The sequence below is a fragment of the Martes martes genome (genome assembly GCF_963455335.1).
Source record: "Martes martes genome assembly, chromosome: X".
Taxonomy (NCBI): Eukaryota; Metazoa; Chordata; class Mammalia; order Carnivora; family Mustelidae; genus Martes; species Martes martes.
In genome coordinates, this window is record NC_137897.1 from 10,186,533 (window position 1) to 10,210,346 (window position 23,814).

At 37.3% G+C, this 23,814-nt stretch overlaps 1 protein-coding gene across 3 annotated transcripts in view; it reads left to right on the top strand.

Annotated features, from left to right (window-relative positions):
* Window positions 1–23,814, top strand: part of MOSPD2 (motile sperm domain containing 2) — a 58,953-nt gene that overhangs the window by 24,289 nt on the left and 10,850 nt on the right. For all 3 annotated transcript variants that reach the window (XM_080795803.1, XM_080795804.1, XM_080795805.1), the window contains exons 6-13: window positions 455–515; window positions 3,163–3,201; window positions 15,651–15,775; window positions 18,543–18,719; window positions 19,703–19,815; window positions 21,848–21,944; window positions 22,811–22,907; window positions 23,439–23,568. In XM_080795803.1, coding sequence (XP_080651929.1) covers window positions 455–515; window positions 3,163–3,201; window positions 15,651–15,775; window positions 18,543–18,719; window positions 19,703–19,815; window positions 21,848–21,944; window positions 22,811–22,907; window positions 23,439–23,568 — 839 coding nt within the window. The remainder of the gene's footprint in view (window positions 1–454; window positions 516–3,162; window positions 3,202–15,650; window positions 15,776–18,542; window positions 18,720–19,702; window positions 19,816–21,847; window positions 21,945–22,810; window positions 22,908–23,438; window positions 23,569–23,814) is intronic.

Genomic DNA, 23,814 nt, shown 5'->3' on the forward strand with positions numbered 1-23,814 from the left:
AAGTGGTAGAAATCAGGTTTCAAAAGCAAATATACCAGGATTGATGTTACATGTATTATCATTCCAAGTAGTGAGATTGGAAACTGTATACATGTTTCAGTAATTCCTTAACTGTTTAACAGATTTTTAGAATTTCTCTATAGGCATTGCTCTTAGCTCCACTTTGTAATGTCATGTTACTTAAGCAGCCTGAAGTATCTCACTAGTTACAGGTAACGGGAATGATGTTTAAGCATCTGGTTTCTTTTACTTGATTTTAGGACTGATTGTTGTAAGTAGCTTAATGACTTAAAACCTTAATCCCTGGCAATATAGGTAGGTATTTATATATGAGCTTATTTTTTAAAGAATTGTCTCATTTGTATTTAATAGTTTATCACCTTTAGAAATGTGCAATATAAAATCCTCTAATGTAGATAGTCTTAAAGATTTAAATGTATAATCTTTGTTTTAGGACATGGACTTTGTACGCTTTATCATCAACTGCTTTAAGGTTTATTATCCTAAATACCTCTGTAAGTAACTTACTCCTTTATAAAAATACAATATATAGAAGCTATAAACAATGGCTGAGACTGCTTTATATTATTATAGACTTTAATTCATGAAGTGTTATTTTCTGATGAGGAGCTTAAATGGGTGCATACAAGTTTAAGTGTGTTATCCTAGTAGATATAAAGAAAAATTTTCATAATCATTGTCCTTTATAGTTTTAAGAAGTTAAGTTCTAAACTGCATCAATGGCATCCTTTAACACACACACACACACACAAGTACATAAAAATACCTTTATTTCGAAGATTATTCCATTTTTACTCAACTCATTTAAAATAATATTTATTATATGAAACTTCTTAAGTTCTTCCATGGAAGAAACAGGAAAGCAGTATTGATAAAATACGCCGTGTGATAAGCAGTACTCATATATAAAATAAAATGTGTTACTAATTGTTATTTTTAAATTGTCACTAAGAAAACATTAGACTTGGGTGCCTGGGTAGCTCAGTGGGTTAAGCATTTGCCTTTGGCTCAGGTCATGATCCCAGGGTCCTGGGATCGAGTCCCACATCAAGCTTCCTGCTCAACGGGGAGTCTGCTTCTCCCTCTCCCTCTGCCCGTCCCCCTGCTCATGCACACACACTCTCTCAAATAAATAAATAAAATCTTTTAAAAAATTAGACTAGCATACACTACATTTAAATCTGGCATTTAGAGCTTTTTTTTTTTTTTTAAGATATTATTTATTTATTTGACAGAGACACAGCAAGAGAGGGAACACAAGCAGGGGGAGTGAGAGAGGCAGAAGCAGGCTTCCACTGAGCAGGGAGCCTGATGCGGGGCTCGATCCCAGGACTCTGGGATCATGACCTGAGCCAAAGACAGACACTTAACGACTGAGCCACCTAGGTGCCCCTTAGAGCTTATTTTTAATTGATTCTTGCATTAATTACCTGAATGAAGAACTCCTAAATCTTATGTATTCATTTTTGATTTATTGGATTTATATGACGGTTTCCCAGTGGAGAAGTCAAGATGCTGTCCCACATAGAAAAAGTCATATATTTTAACTCCAGTGGACTAAAATTGAGAAAAGCAGAAGAAAGACAACAGGGATATCAGAAAATGGAAACTCACAGGTCTGCCTGGGCACAGCCCTGGCCAGTACCACAATTAGGGTCTTTTGCGACTCCTGACTTGGGTGATATTAAAGCTTAAAATCCCTAACTCCTCTTACTTTAGCATGCTTTCACATTATTATTCCTGTGAAGTAAGGAACAGAGAGCAGGCATGATGGATCTCAAGAATCAGTGCCATCACTACCGCTGTGCTCTCATGTCTTCAGAGGGCGTACTCATGAACCTTTTTAGGTAAAGAGAATGTCTGGTTGGGAAACCTGAAGGATCCGCTGTTCCCTCTGAATTCATCCTGGATCCACCATGTACCCTGATTCATTAAGTTTTGTAGTACTAGTCAAGTGGCCAGTAGGGAATCTCAACCCCATATGACTAGCTTGTTCCTTTTATATACAAAATGAAAATAAAATATCCACTTGTTTATTGAAATATCTAAAAGTTTGTGAAGAGCCATTTATAACTAGTATAGATATCATTATTACCTTATAAAACATATCTAAGATTCTTTTGAGAGAACTATTAATACATTCATAGGTCTATATAAAGATGAATTAGAACCCTATTCATTCCAATGAACTAGAGATCGTGTGACTATATCCTGCCTACATAATGCAGTTTTGCAGACATTAAATTTGTAGAATCTTAAACTGATTATGCCTCAAAATCTGTCATGAAACAACCATTATTTCATAAAACCTTAAGTCCACGTCTTTTTAGGCATATCATAGATGAAGACTGAGGTCTTAAGCACCAGGCTACCTCTGTGAAGATAACCTTATTTCTTACACATACTTTATTTGTCCTACATTAGTATAATCATTCCAGGAGGTTCTCTGCTCAGAGCAGAATGAAATTACATTTTGATTCATTTGGAGTAGAACAATGAACTGGATATCAAAACTTCCTTTGTGATTTCTGGTTCTTTCTCATAATTGTTAATAGGGCTATTCAAGTCTTCATCTAAATATGCAAATAATATTTCTGTATACTTGGGAATTATTGGCTTCCTGGGGCTTATAGAATGAAGAAAAGTATAAATTCTGTTTCTTAAAAACATAATAGTGTATTAAAGTTGGGGTGAGGGGAAAATATGCAAGTGGTTTAACAATATAATCTCTAGAAAATTATCAAAACCAATAAATTAGACATTGAAATCATTTTAAAGTTCACAGAGCTTCAGCACTAATAAGACATGCCACATCCAAAGACACCACTTACCCAGTTAACTGTTTTCTTTCATACCTTTCTGCAAACAGCAAAAGCAATAATTGAACAAGAGAATAGACTATTTGCCAAAGGACAGTGATAAGGCAGGGGTCATTTCCAAAAAGCTGCTCTGGGTGGGCCCCTCATCAGTGTGAGAAGTTAACTTGGTTCAAGCACCACTCACACTTCACTGAATTAGAATGGAGTCAACTAGCTCAGTTTTTAGTTAGGTTTAGATCACCAGCTTTTTCTAGACCAGGTATAAGTGTGATACTACTATATTGTACTAAATCACATTCAATGAACTTTTTTTGTCTTTCAGCAAAGATGGTGATCTTTGATATGCCTTGGATAATGAATGGTGAGTGTATTACTTATAATTTGCTAAAACAAAACCTGATTCCTTTTTTCCAATTTAGTCATATTTCTGTGGTGGTTTAAAAAAATGTTTATCTTGTACTTGGTGTGTCCTCTTAAGAGGCTGGAGCTAGAACACTCAAAGGCTGTTCCTAAGCAAACCCAGTTGACATTCTACCCCCAGTTCTGGACAGGACATGCATTAGCCTTCTCTAAAAACAGTGTCAAGATGTTCAGCCCATTCAGGTACAACTAGAGCTGGATGCCTCAGTTTGTCACCCACAGATGGGCATGTCACAGAACATAGGCATTGGCTAGATTTTCTCAAGGGCTTCTGGTGTTGAGGAAGAAAGTGGGATGAATCTAAAATGTACTCCAAATCTCTGTAGGCACATTATCCTTCCATAAGACAGTCATGATACATTTTTTGGTTAAAAAAAAATCATTGAAAGAGTGGAAAAACACTCTTTACCAGCTTTAACATGATCATAAATTTAATGTTATTTTCAGAATGTACATTTTTATTTGTGTTTGCCAGAGTCAATTGTTATATAGAAAGCAGTAGAGAAAACCGGTGAAACTAAACCTTGGTTCTTTGAAAAGTTAAATAAAATTGACAAAACTTTAGCTAAGCCGATAAAGGACAAAAAGATTCCAGTGATGAAAACCAGGAATGAAATAAGAGACATCACTGCTGACCTTACAGAAATTAAAAGGTTTATAAGGAAATACTGTAAACGCTTGTATGCCAAGAACTTAGATGATATAGATGAAATGGACAACTTCCTAGAAAGACAACATACAGAAATAATTCAAGAAAAATCTGAATAGAAATATAACAAAAGACCTTGAATTAGTAATCAAAAAACTTCCCACAAAGAAAAGTCCAGGCCTAAATGACTTCACCAGTAAATTCTAGCAAACACATAAAGAAGAATCAACACGAAACCTTGGCAAACTTCCAAGATAGAAGAGGGACCACTCCCCAACTCGTTGCATGAGGCAAGTATATTCTAGTAACAGCACAGAAAAAGAAAACTAGAGACCATTATTCCTTACGAATACAGGTGGACCAACCCACAATAAAGTACTAACTGAGCCTAGCAGCATATAAAAAGGATTATACACCATGACCAAGCAGGATTTATCTCAGGAATGCAAAGTTGGTTCAACATATGAAAATCAATCCATGTTATTGAGCGTATTCATAGACTAGAGGAAAGAAAGCATGTGATCATCTCAGACACAGGAAAAGCATTTGACAAAACCTAGTACATTCCCATGATAAAAGCACTCAAGAAACTAGGAATAAAAGGTGCAAAGAGTTGTGATATCTGCAGAGTTAGGGAGACCACAGTTGTCCACGCAAGACTACTCTCACTTCTGACACCACCTGTAAGTTCAAGGGGTTCCCCAAATCACCCTCAAGTCCACTAGAATTACTCATAGACCTCACTGAAAGCTGTTAATACTCACAGTTATGGTTTACTACAGGAAAAGGATTCAGATTTGAATCAGCCAAGGGAAGAAAAAGAGGATGGAATGCAGGGAAGTACCAAATGTGGAACACATTTGTTTCCCAGCATTGCCAACCAGGGAAGCTCACCCAGACCCGCAGTTCAGAGTTTGTATTAGGGCCCACTACATAGACCTGACTGATTAATAACATGCTTGAGGTCAGTCTCCATTCACTCCAGAGCTCTACTCATACCGTGTGACCAAAGTCCCCACCCTAAATCATACTGTTTCAGTGTGACCCGAGGCCCTCAGGGAAACAAGGACACTCCTGTCAGGCCTGAAGATGACCTTCCAAAAGCTGAGGGCAAAGGGCAGACCTCTCTTTGGGTAGAGTTAATTCTTGAATATATAGAAGAGAACTTTCTCAGCCTGATAAAGGGCATTTATATAAAAATTGCATCTGTGGAAGCTCAGAGCTAACATCATACATAGCAATGAAAGAAGGAATGATTCCCCCCCCTAAGATCAGGAACAAGACAGAGTAGTCTGCTCTCACCACTTACATTACCAGGGCACTTAGGCAAGAAAGTGAAATAAAAGGCATCCATATTGGAAAAGAAGTAATGCTTTTTATATTTGCAGGTGACATAGTCTTGTATATGGACAATTTTAAGGAATACACACACCAAAAAAAAAATCCCTATTAGAAGAACGAGTAAGTTCAACAAGATGGCATGATACAAATCAATATACAGACTCAACTGTATTTCTACACATTAGCAATGAATAATCCAAAAATGAAATTAGGAAAAAAAATCCATCTATAATAGCATCACAAAGAATAAAATACTTAGAAGTAAAAATTAATAAAAGAAGTTCAAGACTCATACATTGAAAACTACAAAACACCACTGAAGGAAATTCAAGACCTCGGTAATCAGACATCTCTTGTTCATGGACTGGAAGATGAAATATGGTTAAGATGGCAGTACTTCCTGAATTGATCTACCAATTCACTGCAGTCCCTGTCAAAATCCCAACTGCCTTTTTTTTTTTTTTTTTTTACAGAAATTGACAAGCTTGTTCTTAAGTGCACATGGATGTGCAGGAGACCCAAGAGTAGTAAAGATAGTCTTGAAAAAGAACAATGAAATTAAAAAACTGACACTTCTGGTTTCAAAACTCTGTATAAAGCTACAGTAATTAAGATGTGGTATAGACAAGGATAAACATATAGATCAGTAAAATAGTGTTAAGAATTGAGAAATAAACCCTAATATTTATGAATAATTGCTTTTTTTGACAGTAGTACTAAGACATTTCACTGGAGACAGAACAGTCTTTTTTAAGTTTTTATTTTAATCAAGCAGTGCTCATCATGACAAGTGCATACCTTAATCCCCATCACCTATTTAACCCACTCTTTCCCCTCTGGTAACCATCAGTTCTCTGTAATTAAGAATCTGTTTCTTGATTTGACTCTCTTTTTTTTCCCTTTGTTCATTTCTTTCTTTTTTTTTTTTTTAAAGATTTTATTTATTTATTTGTCAGAGAGAGAGAGAGAGAGAGAGAGAGAGAGCGAGCACAGGCAGACAGAGTGACAGAGGGAGAAGCAGGCTCCCTGCGGAGCAAGGAGCCCGATGTGGGACTCGATCCCAGGACGCCGGGACCATGACCTGAGCCGAAGGCAGCTGCTTAACCAACTGAGCCACCCAGGCGTCCCTGTTCATTTATTTCTTAAATTCCACATAGGAGTGAAATCATATAGTATTTGTCTTTCTCTGACTCACTTCACTTAGCATAATACTCTTCTAGCTCTATCCATGTCATTGCAAATGGCAAGATTTAATTATTTCTCACGGCTGCGTAATATTCCGGTGTGTATGTACCACATGTTCTCTATTCATTCATTAATTGATGGACACCTGGACCGCTTCCATAACTTGGCTGTTGTAAATAATGCTGCTATCAACATAAGGGGGAATGTATCCCTTTGAATTAGCATTTTTGTATTCTTTGGGTAAATACCCAGTAGTGCAGTTGCTGGATCATAGTGTAGTTTTATTTTTAACCTTTTGAAGAACCTCCATACTGGGTTTCGTTTTTTTTTTTTACAGTGGCTGCACCCGTTTGCATTCCCACCAATGGTGCATGAGGGTTCCCCCTCTCTCTGCATCCTCGCCAACACCTGTTGTTTCTTGTGTTGTTGATCTTAGCCATTCTGACAGGTTTGAAGTGAGGCAGGTTTGAAGTGATGTCTCACTGTAGTTTTGATTTCCATTTCCCTGATGATGAGTGATGATGGGCATCTTTTCATGTGTCAGTTGGCCATCTGGATGTCTTCTTTGGAGAAATGTCTATTCATGTCTTCTGCCCATTTTTAGTTGGATTATTTTTTGGGTGTTGAGTTTTAGAAGTTCTTTATATATTTTGGATACTAACCCTTTATCAGATACATCATTTGCAGGGTGCCTGGGTGGCTCAGTTAGTTAAGTGTCCAACTCTTGATTTCAGCTCAGGTCGTGATATCAAGCCCCGAGTTGGGCTCCATGTTCAGCAGGGAGTCTGCATGAAATTCTCTCTCTCCCTTTCCCTCTGCCCCTCCCCCCACATGTTCTGTCACACATTCTTTCCCTTCCTTCCTCCCTCTCCCAAATAAATAAATCTTTAAAAAAAAAGATAATGTCATTTGCAAATATCTTCTCCCATTCGTTACGTTGCCTTTCAGTTTTGTTGATTGTTTCCTTCACTCTCAAGAAGATTTTTTGGGGGGGGCTGTAGTCTTAGTAGTTTATTTTTTCTTCTCTTTCCCTTGCCTCCACAGGACCTATCTAGAAAGAAGTTGTTACAGACAATGTCAGAGACGTTAACTGCCTGTACTCTATTCTAGGATTCTTGTGCTTCCAAGTCTCACATTTAAGTCTTTAATCCATTTTGAATTTATTCTTGTGTGTGGTGTTAGAAAGTGATCCCATTTCATTCTTCTGCATGTAGCTATCCAGTTTTCCCAGCACCATTTGTTGAAGAGACCATCTTTTTCCCATTGGATATTCTTTCCTGGTTTGTCAAAGATTAACTGACCATATAATTATGGGTTTATTTCTGAATTTTCTGTTCTGTTCTGTTGAACAGTGTTTGTGTTTTTATGCCAGCACTATACTGTTTTGTTCACTGTATCTTTGTAATATAACTTGAAGCCTGCAATTATGATGCCTTCCACCTTTGACTTTTCTTTTTTGAGATTGCTTTGGCTATTCAGGGCTTTTTGTCATTCCACACAAATGTAGTTTTTTTTCTAGTTCTGTGAAAAATGCTGTTGGTACTTTGATTAGAGATTGCATTAATTGTGTAGATTGCTTTGGGTAGTATAGACATTTTAACAATACTACTTCTTCCAATCCATGAGCATGGAATGTCTTTCCATTTCTTTGTGTTGTCTCGAATTTCTTCCATCAGTGTCTTTATAGTTTTCAGGGTACAGGTCTTTCACCTCTTTGGTTAAGCTTATTCCTAGTTATCATATTATTTTTGGTGTAATTGTAAATGGGATTGTTACCTTTAATTTCTCTTTCTGCTGATGCATTATTGGTGTATGAATTGCAACAGATTTGTCTACGTTGATTTTGTATCCTGTGACTTTACTGAATTCGTTTCTTAGTCCTAGCAGTTTTTTGTGGAGTCTTTCAGGTTTTCTACATGTAGTATCATGTCATCTGCAAATAGTGAAAGTTTTACTTTTTCCTTGCCACTTTGGATGCCTTTTATTTCTTTTAGATGTCTGATTGCATGTGGCTAGGGCTTCTAGTACTCTGTCAAATAAAAGTGGTAAGAGTGGACATCCTTGTCTTGTTTCCAACCTTAGGGGAAAGGCTCTTCCCCACTGAGGATGATATTAGCTGTGGTTTTCCAAATATGGCCTTTATTATGTTGAGGTGTTCTCTCTAAACCTGCTGTGTTGAGGATTTTTATCATGAATGGATGTTGTACCTTGTCAAGCACTTTTCCTGCATCTATTGAAATGATCACATGGTTCTGTTCTTTTCTCTTATTGATGTATCACATTGATTTGCAAATATAGAACCACCCTTGCAACCCAAGAATAAATCCCACTTGATTGTGGTGAATGATTTTTTTAATGCATTGTTGAATTTGGTTTGCTAATGTTTTGTTAAGGATTTTTGCATCTATGTTCATCAGAGATATTGGACTGTAGTTCTCTCTTTTGTGGTATCTTTATCTGGTTTTGGTATCTGGGGAAGTACTGGCTTCATAGGATGAATTTGGAAGTTTTCCTTCTGTTTTTTGGAATAGGTTGAGAAGAATATGTATTAACTCTTCTTTAAATGTTTGGTAGGATTTGCCTGTGCAGCTGTCTGGTCCTAGACTTTTGTTTATTGGGAGTTTTTTGATTACTGATTCAATTTCTTTGTTGATAATTGGTCTGTTCACATTTTCTATTTCTTCCTGTTTCAGGCTTGTTCATTTTTATGTTTCTAGGAATGTTCTTCTGGGTTGTCCAATTTGTTAACATGTAGTTTTCATAATATTCTCTTATAATTGTTTATTTCTGTGGTGTTTGTTGTTATTTCTCCTCTTTTATTTGTGATTTTATTTATTTGGGTCCTTTCTCTTTTCTTTTTGATAAGTCTGGCTATTTTATGGGTTTTCTCCAAGAATCAGCTTCGGGTTTCATTGATCTGTTCTGCTGCTTTAGTTTCTATATCATTTGTTTCTGCTCTGATCTTTATTATTTCCTTCCTTCTGTTGGTTTTAGGTTTTGTTTATTGTTCTTTTTCTAGCTCCTTTAGGTGTAAGGTCAGGTTGTTTATTTGTGATTTTTTTGCTTCTTGAGGTGGGCCTGTATGGCTATAAACTTCCCTCTTAGAACGGTTTCTGCTGCATCCGAAAGGTATTGAATCATTGTGTTTTCATTTTCATTTGTTTCCACATACTTTATTTCTTTGATTTCCTGGTTGACCCATTCATTGTTTAGTATCATGTTATTTGACCTCCATGTATTTGTGCTCTTTCCAGATTTTTTTCCTCTGGTTGACTTCTGGTTTCATAGCATTGTGGTCAGAAAAGATGCATAATATGACTTTGATCTTTTTAAATTTGTTGAGGCATGTTTTGTGGCCTAATATGTGATCCGTTCTGGAGACTGTTTCATGCGCATTTGACAAAAAATGTGTATTCTGCTGTCTTTGGATGGAATGTTCTGAATATATCTGTTCAATTCATCTGGTCCAGTGTGTCACTCAAAGCCATTGTTTCCTTGTTTATTATCTGTTTGAGTGATCTGTCCATTGATGTAAAGGGGTGTTAAAGTCTTACACTATTGTATTGATTAATTCCTTTATGTTTCTTATTAACTTTTTTGTGTATTTGGGTGCTCCCACGCTGGGCGCATAAATATTTATAATTGTTATTTCTTCCAATTGTTATTTCTACCAATTGTTATTTCCTCCTTTGTGATTATTTAGTGTCCTCCTTTGTCTCTTGTTAAACTTGACTTTAAAACAAAGATTGTCCAATATAAGTATTGCTACTCTGGCTTTTTTTTTTTTTGACAACCATTTGCATGATAAATATTTCTGCATCACCTCACTTTCAATCTGCAGGTGTCTTTAGATCTAAAATGAGTCTCTTATAGGCAGCATATACATGGCCCTTGCTTTTTACTCATTCTGTCACCTTGAGTCTTTTGATTGGAGCATTTAGTCCATTTAATAATAGTAATTACTGATAGATATGTATTTATTGCCATTTTATTACTTGTTTTGTGGTTGCTTCTGAAGATTTTCTCTAATCCTTTTTTTGTCTTTCATGGTTTGCTGATTTTCTTTAGTGGTATACTTGGATTTCTTTGTCTTTATTCTTTTGCATTAGTGGTTTTTGATTTGTGGTTACCATTATGTTTGTATGTAAATAACCTTTTCTCCATATAGCAGTCTATATTAAGTTGATGGTCTTTTAAGTTTGAACCCATTCTTTGTTCCTCTATCCCCCCATTTTAAGTGTAGGGTGTCATATTTTACATCCTTTTATTTTGTGCATTCCTTGACTGATTTCTTACAGAAATACTCATTTTTACTGCTTCAGTGTTTCCTACCTTTTACTATCACTTTTGGTCTCTCCTTTCCACTTAGGATCCCCTTTAATATTTCTCCCAGGGCTGTGTTATTAGCAGTCTTGACTCCTTTAGTTTTTGTTCGTCTGGGAAGCTCTTTATTTCTCCTTCTATTCTGAATGATAGCCTTGCTGGATAGAGTATTCTTGCCTTCAGGGTTTTCCCATTTTGCATTTTGAATATATCATACCATTCGTTTCTGGCTTATAAAGTTTCTGCTAAAAAATCCACTGATAGCCTTATGGGGTTCTCTTTGTATGTAACTGTTTTCTTTTGCCTTGCTACTTTTTATATTTTTTCTTTAATAACCATATTTTGCCATCTTAATTATAAATATGTCTTTTTTTAAAGATTTTATTTATTTGAGAGTGGGGAAGAGGGACAAGCAGACTCTGCAAAGTGCAGAGCCTGATGTGGGACTTAGTCTCATGACCCTGAGATCATGACCTGAAGCAAAACTAAGAGTTGAATGCTTAACTGATGGAGCCACCCAGGCACCCCTACAATATATCTTGATGTGGATCTGCTTCTGTTAATTTTGTTAGGGGATCTCTGTGCCACCTGGATCTGAGTATCTTTTTCCTTCCCAGATTAGGGAAGTTTTCAGCCACTGTTTCTTCAAATAAATTCCCTGCCCCTCTTCCTCTTTATTCTTCTTCTGGGACTCCTATAATATGAATGTTAACTATGTTTGATAGAGCCACTGAGTTCCCTAAATCTGTTCTCATTTTGCATAGTTCTTTTTTTTCTCTTTTGTTCATCTTGATTATTTTCCATTTCTGTCTTCTAGGTCACTAATTCATTCCTTTGCTTCTTTCAGCCTATTGTTCATTCTATCAAGTGTGTTTCTCATTTTGTTTATTGAGCCCTTTGTCTCTGCTTTGTTATTCCTTATCTCTGTGATAATGGTCTCATGGATGCCTTCCACTCTTTTCTTAAGTCCAGTGAGTATCCTTGTGATCATTGCTTTAAATTCTCCATCAGAGGGCTCCTGTATGGCTCAGTCAGTTGAGCATCTGACTCTTGGTTTCTGCTTGGATTGTGGCCTCAAGGTCATGGGATCAAGCGCCTTGTTGGGTTCCATGCTCGGCGTGGAGTCTGCTGGGATTCTCTCTCTCTCTCTCTCTCCCTCTGCTCCTACCCCTGCTCACACTGTCTCTCTAAAATAAATAAATCTTTTTTAAAAATAAAAATAATTAAATAAAAATAAATTCTCCACTGGACATGTTACTTATATCTGTTTCACTTAAATCTCTGGCTGGGGCCTTGTCCTATTCCTTCATTTGGGGCAAATTCCTCTGTCTCCTTATTTCCACGTCTTCTGTGCCCTTTTCTGTATCTTAGGAGAGGCAGCTCTATCTCCTATTCTTGAGGGTAATGGCTTTGTGAAGAAGAGGTCCTGTAGTGGCCTGCTGTGTAGTATCTCCTGTTCTCCAGGGCTGGCACTTCTGGGAGTGTCTCCAGTGTGTGCTGTGTGGGCTCCACTCTTGTGTCCTGCCCACTTTATCCTTCAGGCCAGTCATCTGCAGAGGCTCTCTTTGCCTGCTGTGGGCAGTGTTTGGTGCCTGGCCTGAATGTGGCCCATTGTAACTAGATGGGCTCCGGTCTGTTTGTGAAGTGAGACCTGTTGGTGTTGCCACAGGATCCGAGGCCTCACAAAACTCCTGGCTCAGGAGACACAGTGTTGGCAAGAGTTTGGGCCAGTCTTCTCGGAGAGGGGGCCTGCAGACCTGGGGCTAAGGCAACTGTGACTGGGAAGGGCCTTTCTTCTAGAGCGTATGGGTGTGGAAGAGCTTGGGTGTAAGCAAGTTAGGTAGCAGGTGTCCCTGCTATGCTGGTTCCTGCAGGTGGCCCTGGGCTTATGCTGAGAGGTGGGCAAGTGAAATAGTATCGGCCAGTTTCTTTGTTACCTGAGGGGTCTCTCCATGAATGCTGCCTGTCTGGGACATGCTCCCAAGGTGAGCAAATAACCTCCATACTGTGTGCCCTGGGCACTCTTGAGATCTCTGTTTCCACACTGTGTATCAGTGGGCTCTTGGTCCTTCCCTCTCCCCAAGAGCAGCCCCAGTGTCCTCTGAGCTCTCTCAGAGTCAAGCACACTGACATTTAAAACTCTAGGCTTTGGGGCACCTGCATGGCACAGTCATTAAGCGTCGGCCTTTGGCTCAGGTCATGATCCCAGGGTTCTGAGATTGAGCTCCAGATCAGGCTCCCTGCTCCATGGGAAGCCTGCTTCTCCCTCTCCCACTCCCCCTGCTTGTGTTCCCTCTCTTGCTGTGTCTTTCTCTGTCAAATAAAGAAATAAAATCTTTAAAAAAAAATTAAACTCTAGGCTTTAAGCCCTACTGATTGCAAGACCTCACGAAATTCAGGCCCTCTCGCTTTCCAAGCCAGTTGCTAGGGGGGATTTGTTGTCCCCACATGCGCCCCTGTGTGCTAGTCTGTCTCTTGCCCTTCTCCATGACCAAGGCTCCATCCCCACTGTAGCAGCCATAATCTGTTTCTTTCCCAAGCCAAGTCTCTGTATTGCCTACCCTCTTCAGTGTGGCTTCTTCTCTACCTTTACTTGTAGAGTTTGTTCTACCAGTCTTCAGAGAAGTTTCTGGGGCATTTTAGGATGATTTGATAGTTATCTAGTTGTATTTGTGGGACGAGGCAAGCCTTAGGCTTCTTCTACTCTGCCACTGTCTTCCAAGATCTCTCGAGAAAGAATAGTCTCTTTAATGAATGATACTGGATAATTGAATATCCATATTCAAAAGAATGAAGTTAGATCTCTGCCTCCCTTCATATGCAAAAAGAAGCTCAAAGTGGATCAGAGACCTGAACGTAAGGGTTAGAATTACAAAACTCAGAAGAAACCATAGGAGTAAATCTTTGTGGCCTTGGATTAGGCAGTGGTTTCTTGATACGACACCAAAAAAGCACAAGCAACAAAAGAACAGATAGACTGGACTTCATTAAATTTAAAATTGTGTACTCCAAAGGACACCATCCAAAAGGTGAAAATACAACCCTCAGAATAGAATAAAATATTTATAAATCCTGCATCTGATAGGGGACTTACATCTAGAATATATAAGTAGCTTTTACAGCACAACAATAAAAAGACAAATGGCCCAATTAAAAGGGACAAAAGATTAGAATAGACATTTTTCCAAAGAAGATATGCAAATGGGCAATAAACACATAAAAAGATGCTCAACATCATTAGTTATTAGAGAACTACAAGTCAAAACCAAATGAGGTATTACTTCATACCAGCTAGGGTGAGTCTAATCAAAACATCAGTAACAGGTGTTGAGGATATGGAGAAATTGGAATCCTCATACGTTACTGGTGAGAATGTAAAATGGTGCAGCCACTCTGGAAAGGAGTTTGGCAGTTCCTCAAAAAGTTAGATAGAATTACTGTATAATCCTGCAATTCCATTTGTAAGTATATTCCCAAGAGAATTGAACAGATATGTCTACATCAAAACTTGTACACAGATTTTCATAGCAGTACCAGCCATAACAGTAAAAAATGGAAACTACTGAAATGTTTATCAGTTGATGAATAGATAAACAAATGTTGTAGATCCATAAAATGGGAAATTATTCAGCCATAAAAAGGAATTAAATATTGATACATGCAACATTATCGATGACCCTTGAAAGCATGCTGAGTGAACAAAGCTAGTAAAAAAGCCCCACCTGTTGTATGATGGCATTTATATGGAATATCCAAAATAGGCAAATCCAGAAAGTAGATTAGTGGTTGCCAGGGAATGGGGTAGGGAGGATAAGGAGAGATTGCTTATAGGCAGGGGTTTCTTTTTGGTGTTAGAAACATGTTCCAAAATTAGATTGTGGTGATGGTTATACAACCCTCTGAATATACTAAAAACCTTTGATGGGCATACTTTAAAAGGGTGAATTTTATGATATGTAAATTATATCTCAACAAAGCTGTTATAAAAAATTAGATTTAGCACTTTGGTTAATTCAAGTAGCAGAGCTTCCAACATGTCAACTCACAGACTTTTAAAATTGAAATTAATGAAAATGTAAATCTTATGTAAAATTTAAGCATAATTAGCCAAAGTAAAAATGCAGTTTTCTGAACCACTATTTAATTTTTATCATACTGTTTTATTTCCTCATTTTTTTCATTGATGCTTTTGCAAATTAATGCAGGATTCTTCTTTTAATTTCTTTAAAATGTGTTTAGAATGTCAGAATGGAAACGAGGTTTAAAGAAATTAAGTATAAATTAGAATAGCATGAAAGAACAAGATTGTTATTACTAAACAGCTGTGTTTGATAATGGTGTATTCTTGTGGATCCCAGAAATAGGATCCTCACAGTTATATAAGCTACAGGGCTTGGGAGAAAGGCCAAGAAGTTTAGGGTTAGGATGAAGTCTGAGTTTAGCTCAAACCCATGAGGAGGGCTACTTCCTTCTCTTGTTGACTTCCCATTTGGGAAGGTTTTTCAGGTTGGGGGTTGATCAGGAATATAAGGAAAAATTACTCTTTCCATTCTGTTGTGCAGTTATTCCTCAAACCACAGTGCTATTTGATTCCGTGTCTGAGAATCTTAGTAGTGGGGATCATTGACAGATTTGTACAGAGGCCAGAACCTTGATAAGTTTCTTGATGCACATCAAGGTAATTTCATCTTCCTGGATCTTCCTGGAACGCTTGAAACCCGTAACAGTCACAATGTAAATGCCTGCAGGGATTAGTGAATGTTAATTATCATACCATGGAAAGATACATATTAACAGAGTTTTGCCCAAACTAATTTCAGAAGACCTACATTAGCACATGCAGTAGATTGAGAAAGAGAATGAATTTAATGAAGCGACTGTTTTTTCTTTAGCTGCTTTCAAAATTGTGAAATCCTGGCTTGGTCCGGAAGCAGTGAGTTTGTTGAAGTTTACCAGTAAAAGTGATGTCCAGGACTATGTCAGTGTGGAGTACCTGCCTCCCCACATGGGTGGGACTGTAAGTATCGTCCTTGAAATGTGTTTCTAAAATAAGACTGCATCATGGTGCATTAGGCTGCCATTGGCACATTCCTTCCTTAAGGAAAAAGAAGCAGTATCCTAACATCCAGAGAAAGATCATAGATATTCCAAAATAACACCAATATAGACATTTTTATGTAAGTTTTCAAGTTCTGTTTTCATTTTTGAGTACGTTCTGTATTTACATGGTTCTACTCTGAAAAGTATTTGGTATTCAGTACAAATACTCAAACAATATTCCATAGAAAGGCTTTCTACTGCTATCCCAATCACTCTCTTCCTCTGCCCAGTTCCATGTCTTATATTTCCATGAATCTGTATCGCCCATGTAAGCAATGCAGGATATACGTAATACATATAAGCAAAGATGTATGTAATTCTTCCTCCCTCCCATCTCTTTTAAACAAGTAGTGTATTTTTACACCATTGTGCATCCTCCTTTTTTCTTTACAACATGTCTTAGAGATCATTCCATGTCAATATGACAAGCTGTTTTACTCTTGTTTATGGTGACATAGTATTCCTGTATCTAGAGATGAACCATAAATTATTTAATCGGTAACCATGAATTACTGAATTTTTTTCACATGCCTTTAGTTTGCTTCCATTTGTTTACTGTCGAACAGTCTTTTTAATTTAAAAGATCATATATATTAACAAGTTTTTTGAAATGGTTTTGCTACTTACAAATAAGAGACCAGGAATAAGTAGGTGTATGTTACATTTTTAATACTACATAACGGTGAAACAAACGGTGATAATGATTTTTCTTCTAAACTATGAAAGCCTGTGGATTTGGTGTGCTTTGGGTTAACTTGATTGATAATATTTCAGTTGTTTGATTTTTACAATCTACTACATACACTCTCTTACCTGGTATAATTGTATCCAACCAGAATCAAGTGACTAGCAAGATAGAAAGTTTTGGTATGTCCTTTTGTTTTCTTTGATTAGAAAAAACTTGAACCAATATTTTTACTTTGAAATTTGCAACTTTCCTATTTTGAGGCTTTGTATTTTACATCTTAATAGCACAACACAGTATGGTTCATTTCAGGTACTACCTTTAGTTAAATGAGCTAGTTGACTGATTTGTTTTTAATAATTTGCCCATAGAATTCTTGTACCTTAAAATTAATGGCATCTAGTGAAAAGTATTTTTAGGGGTAGAAAATATCTCCCTTTTCTGTCATTAATGGTGTAGTTTTTTAGGACTAATTTTTCCCCAAAGTAATACATATACACCATTTTTTAAAAAGCAGACAGTACCAAAAGACTGAAAAGTACGACAGTGTAGTGAAAAGCATGTCTCCCTCCCCACGTTACTCCCCACTGCCACTCTCCAAAGTCAGGCAGTCACTGTTTTCCAGGTTTTGTCTCCTGGAGATATTCTGTCCATTTTATTTTTTCATGTATGTTGTTTTTACTGGTTTCACCACATCATTTCTCGTCAGGCTATACCATACTGATTCTTAGAGGTCTCGTTCTTTAAACCACTACAGACTATTCCATTACACGGATGTAACATAATATATTTTAATCAGTTCTCTTTTAAGGGACTGGTCGTTGTTTCCTAACCTTGCCATTATTAATGGTGCTGCAGTGACTATCCTTGTAAATAACCCTTGGTACATGGGTACAGCAGTGTAAGTAGAAGATGAACTCCTAGAGGTAAAATCATCAGGTCAATGGGTATTCGTAGTTTAAATTTTGTTATCTGTTGCCAGTTTCCCTCTAAAGAGATTGTGCTCACTTCCCAATAGTGTGTGGCAATGCTTGAACGACTTCCGTGCCAACATCACATACTCTCATTTTTGTAATCTTTGCCAGTCTTGGGTGCAAAATATTGTGGCTTTGCATTCCTGTTATTGTAAGTGGTGTTGAGCATTTTTTCTAATTTAAAAGCGTAGTCTGTTCTTTTTCTATGAACTCTGTATCATTCCTTTATTTTTTGTTCTGTTAGGACTCTTTTCTCCTCGATTTGTATGTATTAACAAAAGCTGTCTTGTTTCTGATACATGTGGTACATAATTTTCCCAGTTGTGGCTTTAAAGAAACAAACTTCGCTTTTTAGGGGGTTTTCTTGGCAGAGGGTTGTGGGTGGCTGGTTGATTGCTGGGTTTTACTTTTTGCAATTCAGAGATGTTTCATTTTAGCGTGCTCCATTTTTATTAATATTTTTATGCCTGCTAGGTTTTGTGCTATGATTAGAAAGGTCTTCGTTACTTAGGTTTTGTGTTTTGTTTTCTTTTTTTTAAGCCTGTGTGTTGTTCTGGAGATTTTTTTGTTTTTGTTTTTTTTAAAGCTTACATGGGTTTTAAAAAATACACACTTTTGGAGTGCCTGGCTAGTTCATCGGATGAGTGTGCTACTCTTGATCTCAAGGTCATGGGCTTGAGCCCCATGTTGAGGGTAGAGATTACTAAAGACAAATAAATATAAAAAAAATACACACTTCCAAGTTTTTAATCCATCTGAAAATCTTCTGGTGCGAAGAATGAGCTAAAGATCCAACTCGATGCTTTCACAGATGGCTAGCCACTTGTCCACACTGCTTAACTGCTCTTTCCCTTTGTGTTGGGAAATGCTTCCTTTTTTAAAAATTTCACTAATTAAGTCTGGTTTTCTTTTCTGGTGGGTTTTTTTTTTTTTTTTTTGGCCAGGAGAATGGATTTTAATTTTACTTAAAGAATTCTTTCTCTACCCACCTCTTAGCAGGCTGTTATAAAATTCCTTTCTCTTAGGATCCTTTCAAGTATAGCTATCCCCCACTAGTGGATGATGACTTCCAGACACCATTGTGTGAAAATGGGCCTATTGCCAGTGAGGATGAAGCTTCAAGTAAAGAAGACCTAGAAAGTGATGGCAAAGAAACCTTGGAAACAGTTTCTAATGAAGAACAAACAACTCTTCTAAAAAAGGTAATTCTAAGAACACAATGGTTACAAAACCTGCGTCCTGTCCACCAATCTAGAACTAGTTAGGTACATGATTGTGAGTAATTCATTTAACTTGCTGTCCTTCCACATCTTTGTAAAAAAGAGGAAGGATGGTACTAGCTAACCAGTAGTGTCACTTTGGTGGTTCAAAAGGCTGCTTTCAGGGGCGCCTGGGTGGCTCAGTCATGAAGCATCTGCCTTTAGCTCAGGTCATGATCCCAAGGTCCTGGGATCGAGCCCCGCATGGGACTCCCTGCTCAGTGGGAAGCCTGCTTCTCCCTCTCCCGCTTCTCCTGCTTGTGTTCCCTCTCTCACTGTCTCCCTCTCTGTCAAATAAATAAAATCTTTAAAAAAAAAAAAAAAGGCTGATTTCATGCATTTGTATAAGAATTGACAAAATGTACTTTGAAGGAAGTTTTATTGAAAATATTTTTGATTTATCTGAGATAAAGTCAAAGTAATTCATTATTTTTTTTACTATGTTAGTCACCATCCAATACTTCATTAGTTTTTGATGTAGTGTTCCGTGATTCATTGTTGGCGTGTAACACCCAGTGCTCATTGTGATACGTGTCCTCAGTACCCCTCGCTGGGCTAGAAATCAGTTTAAAACCTTCTATTTCCTCTATTTCTGTTTTGAAAGGGCACTTAGTTATCTTTTTGAGTCATCAGGGGCTTGGTAAGAGGGATAAACATGTTATAACTTAGAGCCAATTGAAAGACTATAAGGGAAAGACCATGTTATATTTTCTGTAGCGACTTATTTAACTATGCTTTCAAATACATGTTCACGGTCATGTTAATATATGGTAAATACATAATTTAGGTGTACTAAACTTATGTTAAAGATTGTAATTTGGATTGAATCACCGTAATGTTTACTTTTTGAGCTAATGAACTTCCCAGCTATCAGGATGAAACTAAATTTTTTATCTTTTCTTTCTTCTTTTTATTTTGGTCTTTAGATTAACCTAACTGAACATACTTCCAAAGCAGAAGAAAATGAAAAGGTTGATTCCAAAATGAAAGCTTTCAAAAAACCATTGAGTGTGTTTAAAGGGCCTTTATTACACATCAGGTAATCATAGTTGATTTTATTAGCTATGCTTTTATAACCTGTCTTGATTATCTTGAAGGAACTGCAAAATTAAGAAAACTCCTGTACTGTTTTTCAAACTGTGGAAATACAAAATTAAAAGTTATCCAAAGACTCACCTTGGTTTCCAGTCATCGTAGATATTCTAGCTACCTTTTTGTTATTTATTCCATTAAATGTATTTAAAGGGTCCTCATTTCATACCAGGTAATAAAAATGAATATTCATATATTAATAGTTAATCTGAATGACACATATTTTGTCTCATTTTACTGGTCCTTTTGGCTTGTATAAGTTCAAGGATGCCAGAAATGGCATTGAACTGAGCATTTATCAGTTTGACCTTCTAAAAGCTAAAGCTGAACTAGAAAAATAGGTGTTTTACCAAAGCCGGATTTCAGTACGTCTCTATTTTTGTTTCTGGGTTATTCAACCTAAGATTCAGGGTTGTTTGTAATTAACCATTATGTAAAGATCTCTTTCTCACTACTGATTCTTTTCGTTGGTAAGTCTGTATGGCTTTATGTTAATACTGCTATAACCAACTTTTCTTAGTGATGATCTAATGTATCATTTCCCATCCCATACTTGAAATCTCTGTGTTTTAAGGTTGACTCCTACGAACAGTACAGCTAGACTTTTTAAAATCCTAAAATTCTAGTTGAGAAGTCTGGTTTGTTTACACATTTTTGATTACTGTTACATTTGGATTTATCTCTACCATCTATGTGTGTTTATGGGGAGTGCCGAGGAGGGGGACAACATATGCATATTCTGCTGGTCATGGTTTTTCTTTGCCGGTTTCCCCCCTGTGAAGTTTGTTTTCCATTCTTCCCTTTACTGGTTGAGAAATTACACACTGTTTTTTCATGGGAAGCCTGTCAAAACCACAGGTCTCAGCTCACCGGTGTGAAGGGTTGGCTGGAAGAGCTGCCTAGGGAGAAAGCCAGAGTAGAGCCAGAGCAGGGCCGCAGGTCGCAGCACTGCTCCTACACAGGCACACGGACCGACCTCCACCAACGTCCGTCTCCCTGCCATGTCTCAAGGCTTTTGAGCTGGTTACTGAGAGCGGTTTTGAGATTCATGACCTTCTCTTTTCTGTGGTCTATTTCTGATTGGGTTCTAAAAGGAAGCCAGCCACCATGCTGATTCGTCTTGTCCGGAGTTGGGCAGAGCCCTCCTCGGAAAGCACGTCTTTAAAAATGTGTGTCCTCCAGATGAATGGCTCTGATCTATGTAGACATTCCTGATAAAAACAAATCTACTTAAATATATAGTTCGAAGTGAAGGCCAGTCTGAAGAAGTCACCTTTTTATCTAAAACAAAAAAACAGCTCTGCCCATTGTTTGGAGGCACCTGTACATTATGACTAATGTAATTAAACTACACAAAGTTTGCTTCGGTCTTTTAGTTTTCCTTTTAGGTCGTGAGTACTACCAGGGCCAGTAATAGTAAAATTTGCATTTTGAGGTTCACTGATTTTACTGCTTAACCAATACTTCCCACCCCAAATTTTATTTTTGTTTTTCATATTCCATAATACTTAGAAAAAGCTGTTTTTATTAAGGAATTACATAAGGAATTGTTCTGTGACTTAAATACATCTCTAATGATCTTCCGTTTTAGGTTACACTTTTCTCTGTTGGTGTATAAAATTATGCCCCCATCTAATCTCTTTGTAATTAAAGTTGCAACAGCAGTTTCTTGTTTTAATTATCTGTAACCTTCCGAAGAATTTAAATGCACCTTAAAATAGTGCTGATTATAGGCTAATTTAGAATATTCCTAATTCTCTCTCCTTTCCTTTTCCTAGTTTGCTTTTGATTCTTGGGGGAAACCATAAAGTATAACACAAACTATATCAGGTAGTTGCTTTGTAATCTTTTCTTTCTTGATGAAATCTCTTTATACAAATGAGCAGCAAATATTAACCAAATACTTTCCTTCCAGCTAATGATTAGATTGTCATTTGTTCTGAATAATACAAATGCCTTATATTTTTGTCACCACCTAGCCCAGCAGAAGAACTGTATTTTGGAAGTACAGAATCTGGAGAGAAGAAAACTTTAATAGTGTTGACAAATGTAACAAAAAACATCGTGGCTTTTAAGGTAAATATCAGAAAGATATAAATTCTATGGGGAAATCTGATCTGGGAAGTGATTTCAGACATTTTAATTGAACAGTTGAGAATTTTTTAATTTGCACAGTGTTTTTATGACATTTGTAGGCATGTTATACTGCCTTCTAGTTTTAACCACATGGCATAGCTTATCTACAGTTTTCCCCGGGATCTGTATGTCAGTCTTTAATGAGCTGTAATAGGCTAATGTCCAAATTAATTCCAGGCCTTAATGTTTGTGGTAAATAAAAAGCCAAGGAAGATCACTCACTATATAGATAATTCATATTAATGGTGAAAAATAAAACTATAAAATCAAAAGTGCATTTTCCCCCGAGTGTGATATAGTTTGGAATGTACTTTATACTAGATACTAACCCAATGATTGAGTTTACCACTGCCCCATAATGTAAGTGTTATTTCCTTAAATCTTTTTAATTTAACCACTAAGATGTTCTGGATGTTCTTTGAATATCTAATGTGTTTTAATGTACGAATGCTATTAAAACTTGTCCTGATCCACAGGTTTTTAAAATTTTTAATTTGCATTAAAGTTAAGAAATCACTAGACACAAGATATTTCATAGATTTTTTTTTTATTTAAAAGGAAGGCTAAGTGAGACTAGATTGAGATACTGTTTTCCTGTTGATGGGGAAAGATACATTCTATGCCTAACCACCGTGGTTGTTTTGTAGACTTTATTAACTGTTAACTTTTTCCATCTCATTTTTAAGCCATTTATCCCCAAGAAGCACTTTTCTTATGTTACTAGTTACTATAGGACTAGTATAATTGTAAAAATACAATTGTAATTATAAATGTATAATTGTAAATATAATTGTAATTACAAACAGGTGAGAACAACTGCTCCAGAAAAATACAGAGTCAAGCCGAGCAACAGCAGCTGTGACCCTGGCGCATCAGTTGATATAGTTGTGTCTCCCCACGGGGGTGAGTGGTGGCTCGATGGCCTCAGAGGGTGTGCTGGGGGGTACCTGGGCCGGGTGGGGATCAGTAGAGCCAGACTAGAATCTAGAAGTCACCTCATTGCACTCTAGGCATCTATTTTCTCATGTGTAAAATGAGATAGGTCCATGGGTCTCGTTAAAATTTTTGTAATTATTTTATTTCTCTGACAGAATAAGCGTAAGCAGGGGGAGCAGCAGGTAGAGAGGGAGAAACAGAGAGCCCAGTGCAGGACTCGATCCCAGGACCCTGAGATCGTGACCTGAGCCAAAGGCAGATGCTTATCCAACTGACCCCCCCAGGTGCCCCTAAAGTTGTTTGTTGAAACTGATGCCAGTTTAAATTGAATTTTTTAGAAAGTCCCCCTTTTTAGAAAAATATTTTCTTTAAGGTACTTCCATACTATTTTTCCATTGTGTTCAAGAATATAATGCCTTAAACCCTGTGTCCAACCCTTTGTAAAGGTTCTTGTTTATATAATAAGTTAATATAATAAGTTATCCTTTTGGAATGCAGGTTTAACAGTCTCTGCCCAAGACCGTTTTCTGATAATGGCTGCAGAAATGGAACAGTCATCTGGCACGGGCCCAGCAGAACTGACTCAGTTCTGGAAAGAAGTTCCCAGAACCAAAGTGATGGAGCATAGGTATGCTTTTCACTCACAGACTCTCAAATGTGATGGGAAGAATCAGAGAGAGAGAGAACTGCCTGCATGGACGAGGCAGGGGTCTCTTCTCGCAATTGGCAGACATTGAGGCTTCTGGGGTGACCTCAGGCTCTACAGAGCTCTGGGGTGCCCAGGTGAAGGTGAGCACAGTTTCTCAAGGAGCTCGCTTATAGCAGCCTTGCTTCCAGGCCAGTGCAGGAATCTGGATGTGTCAGAATTACAAAC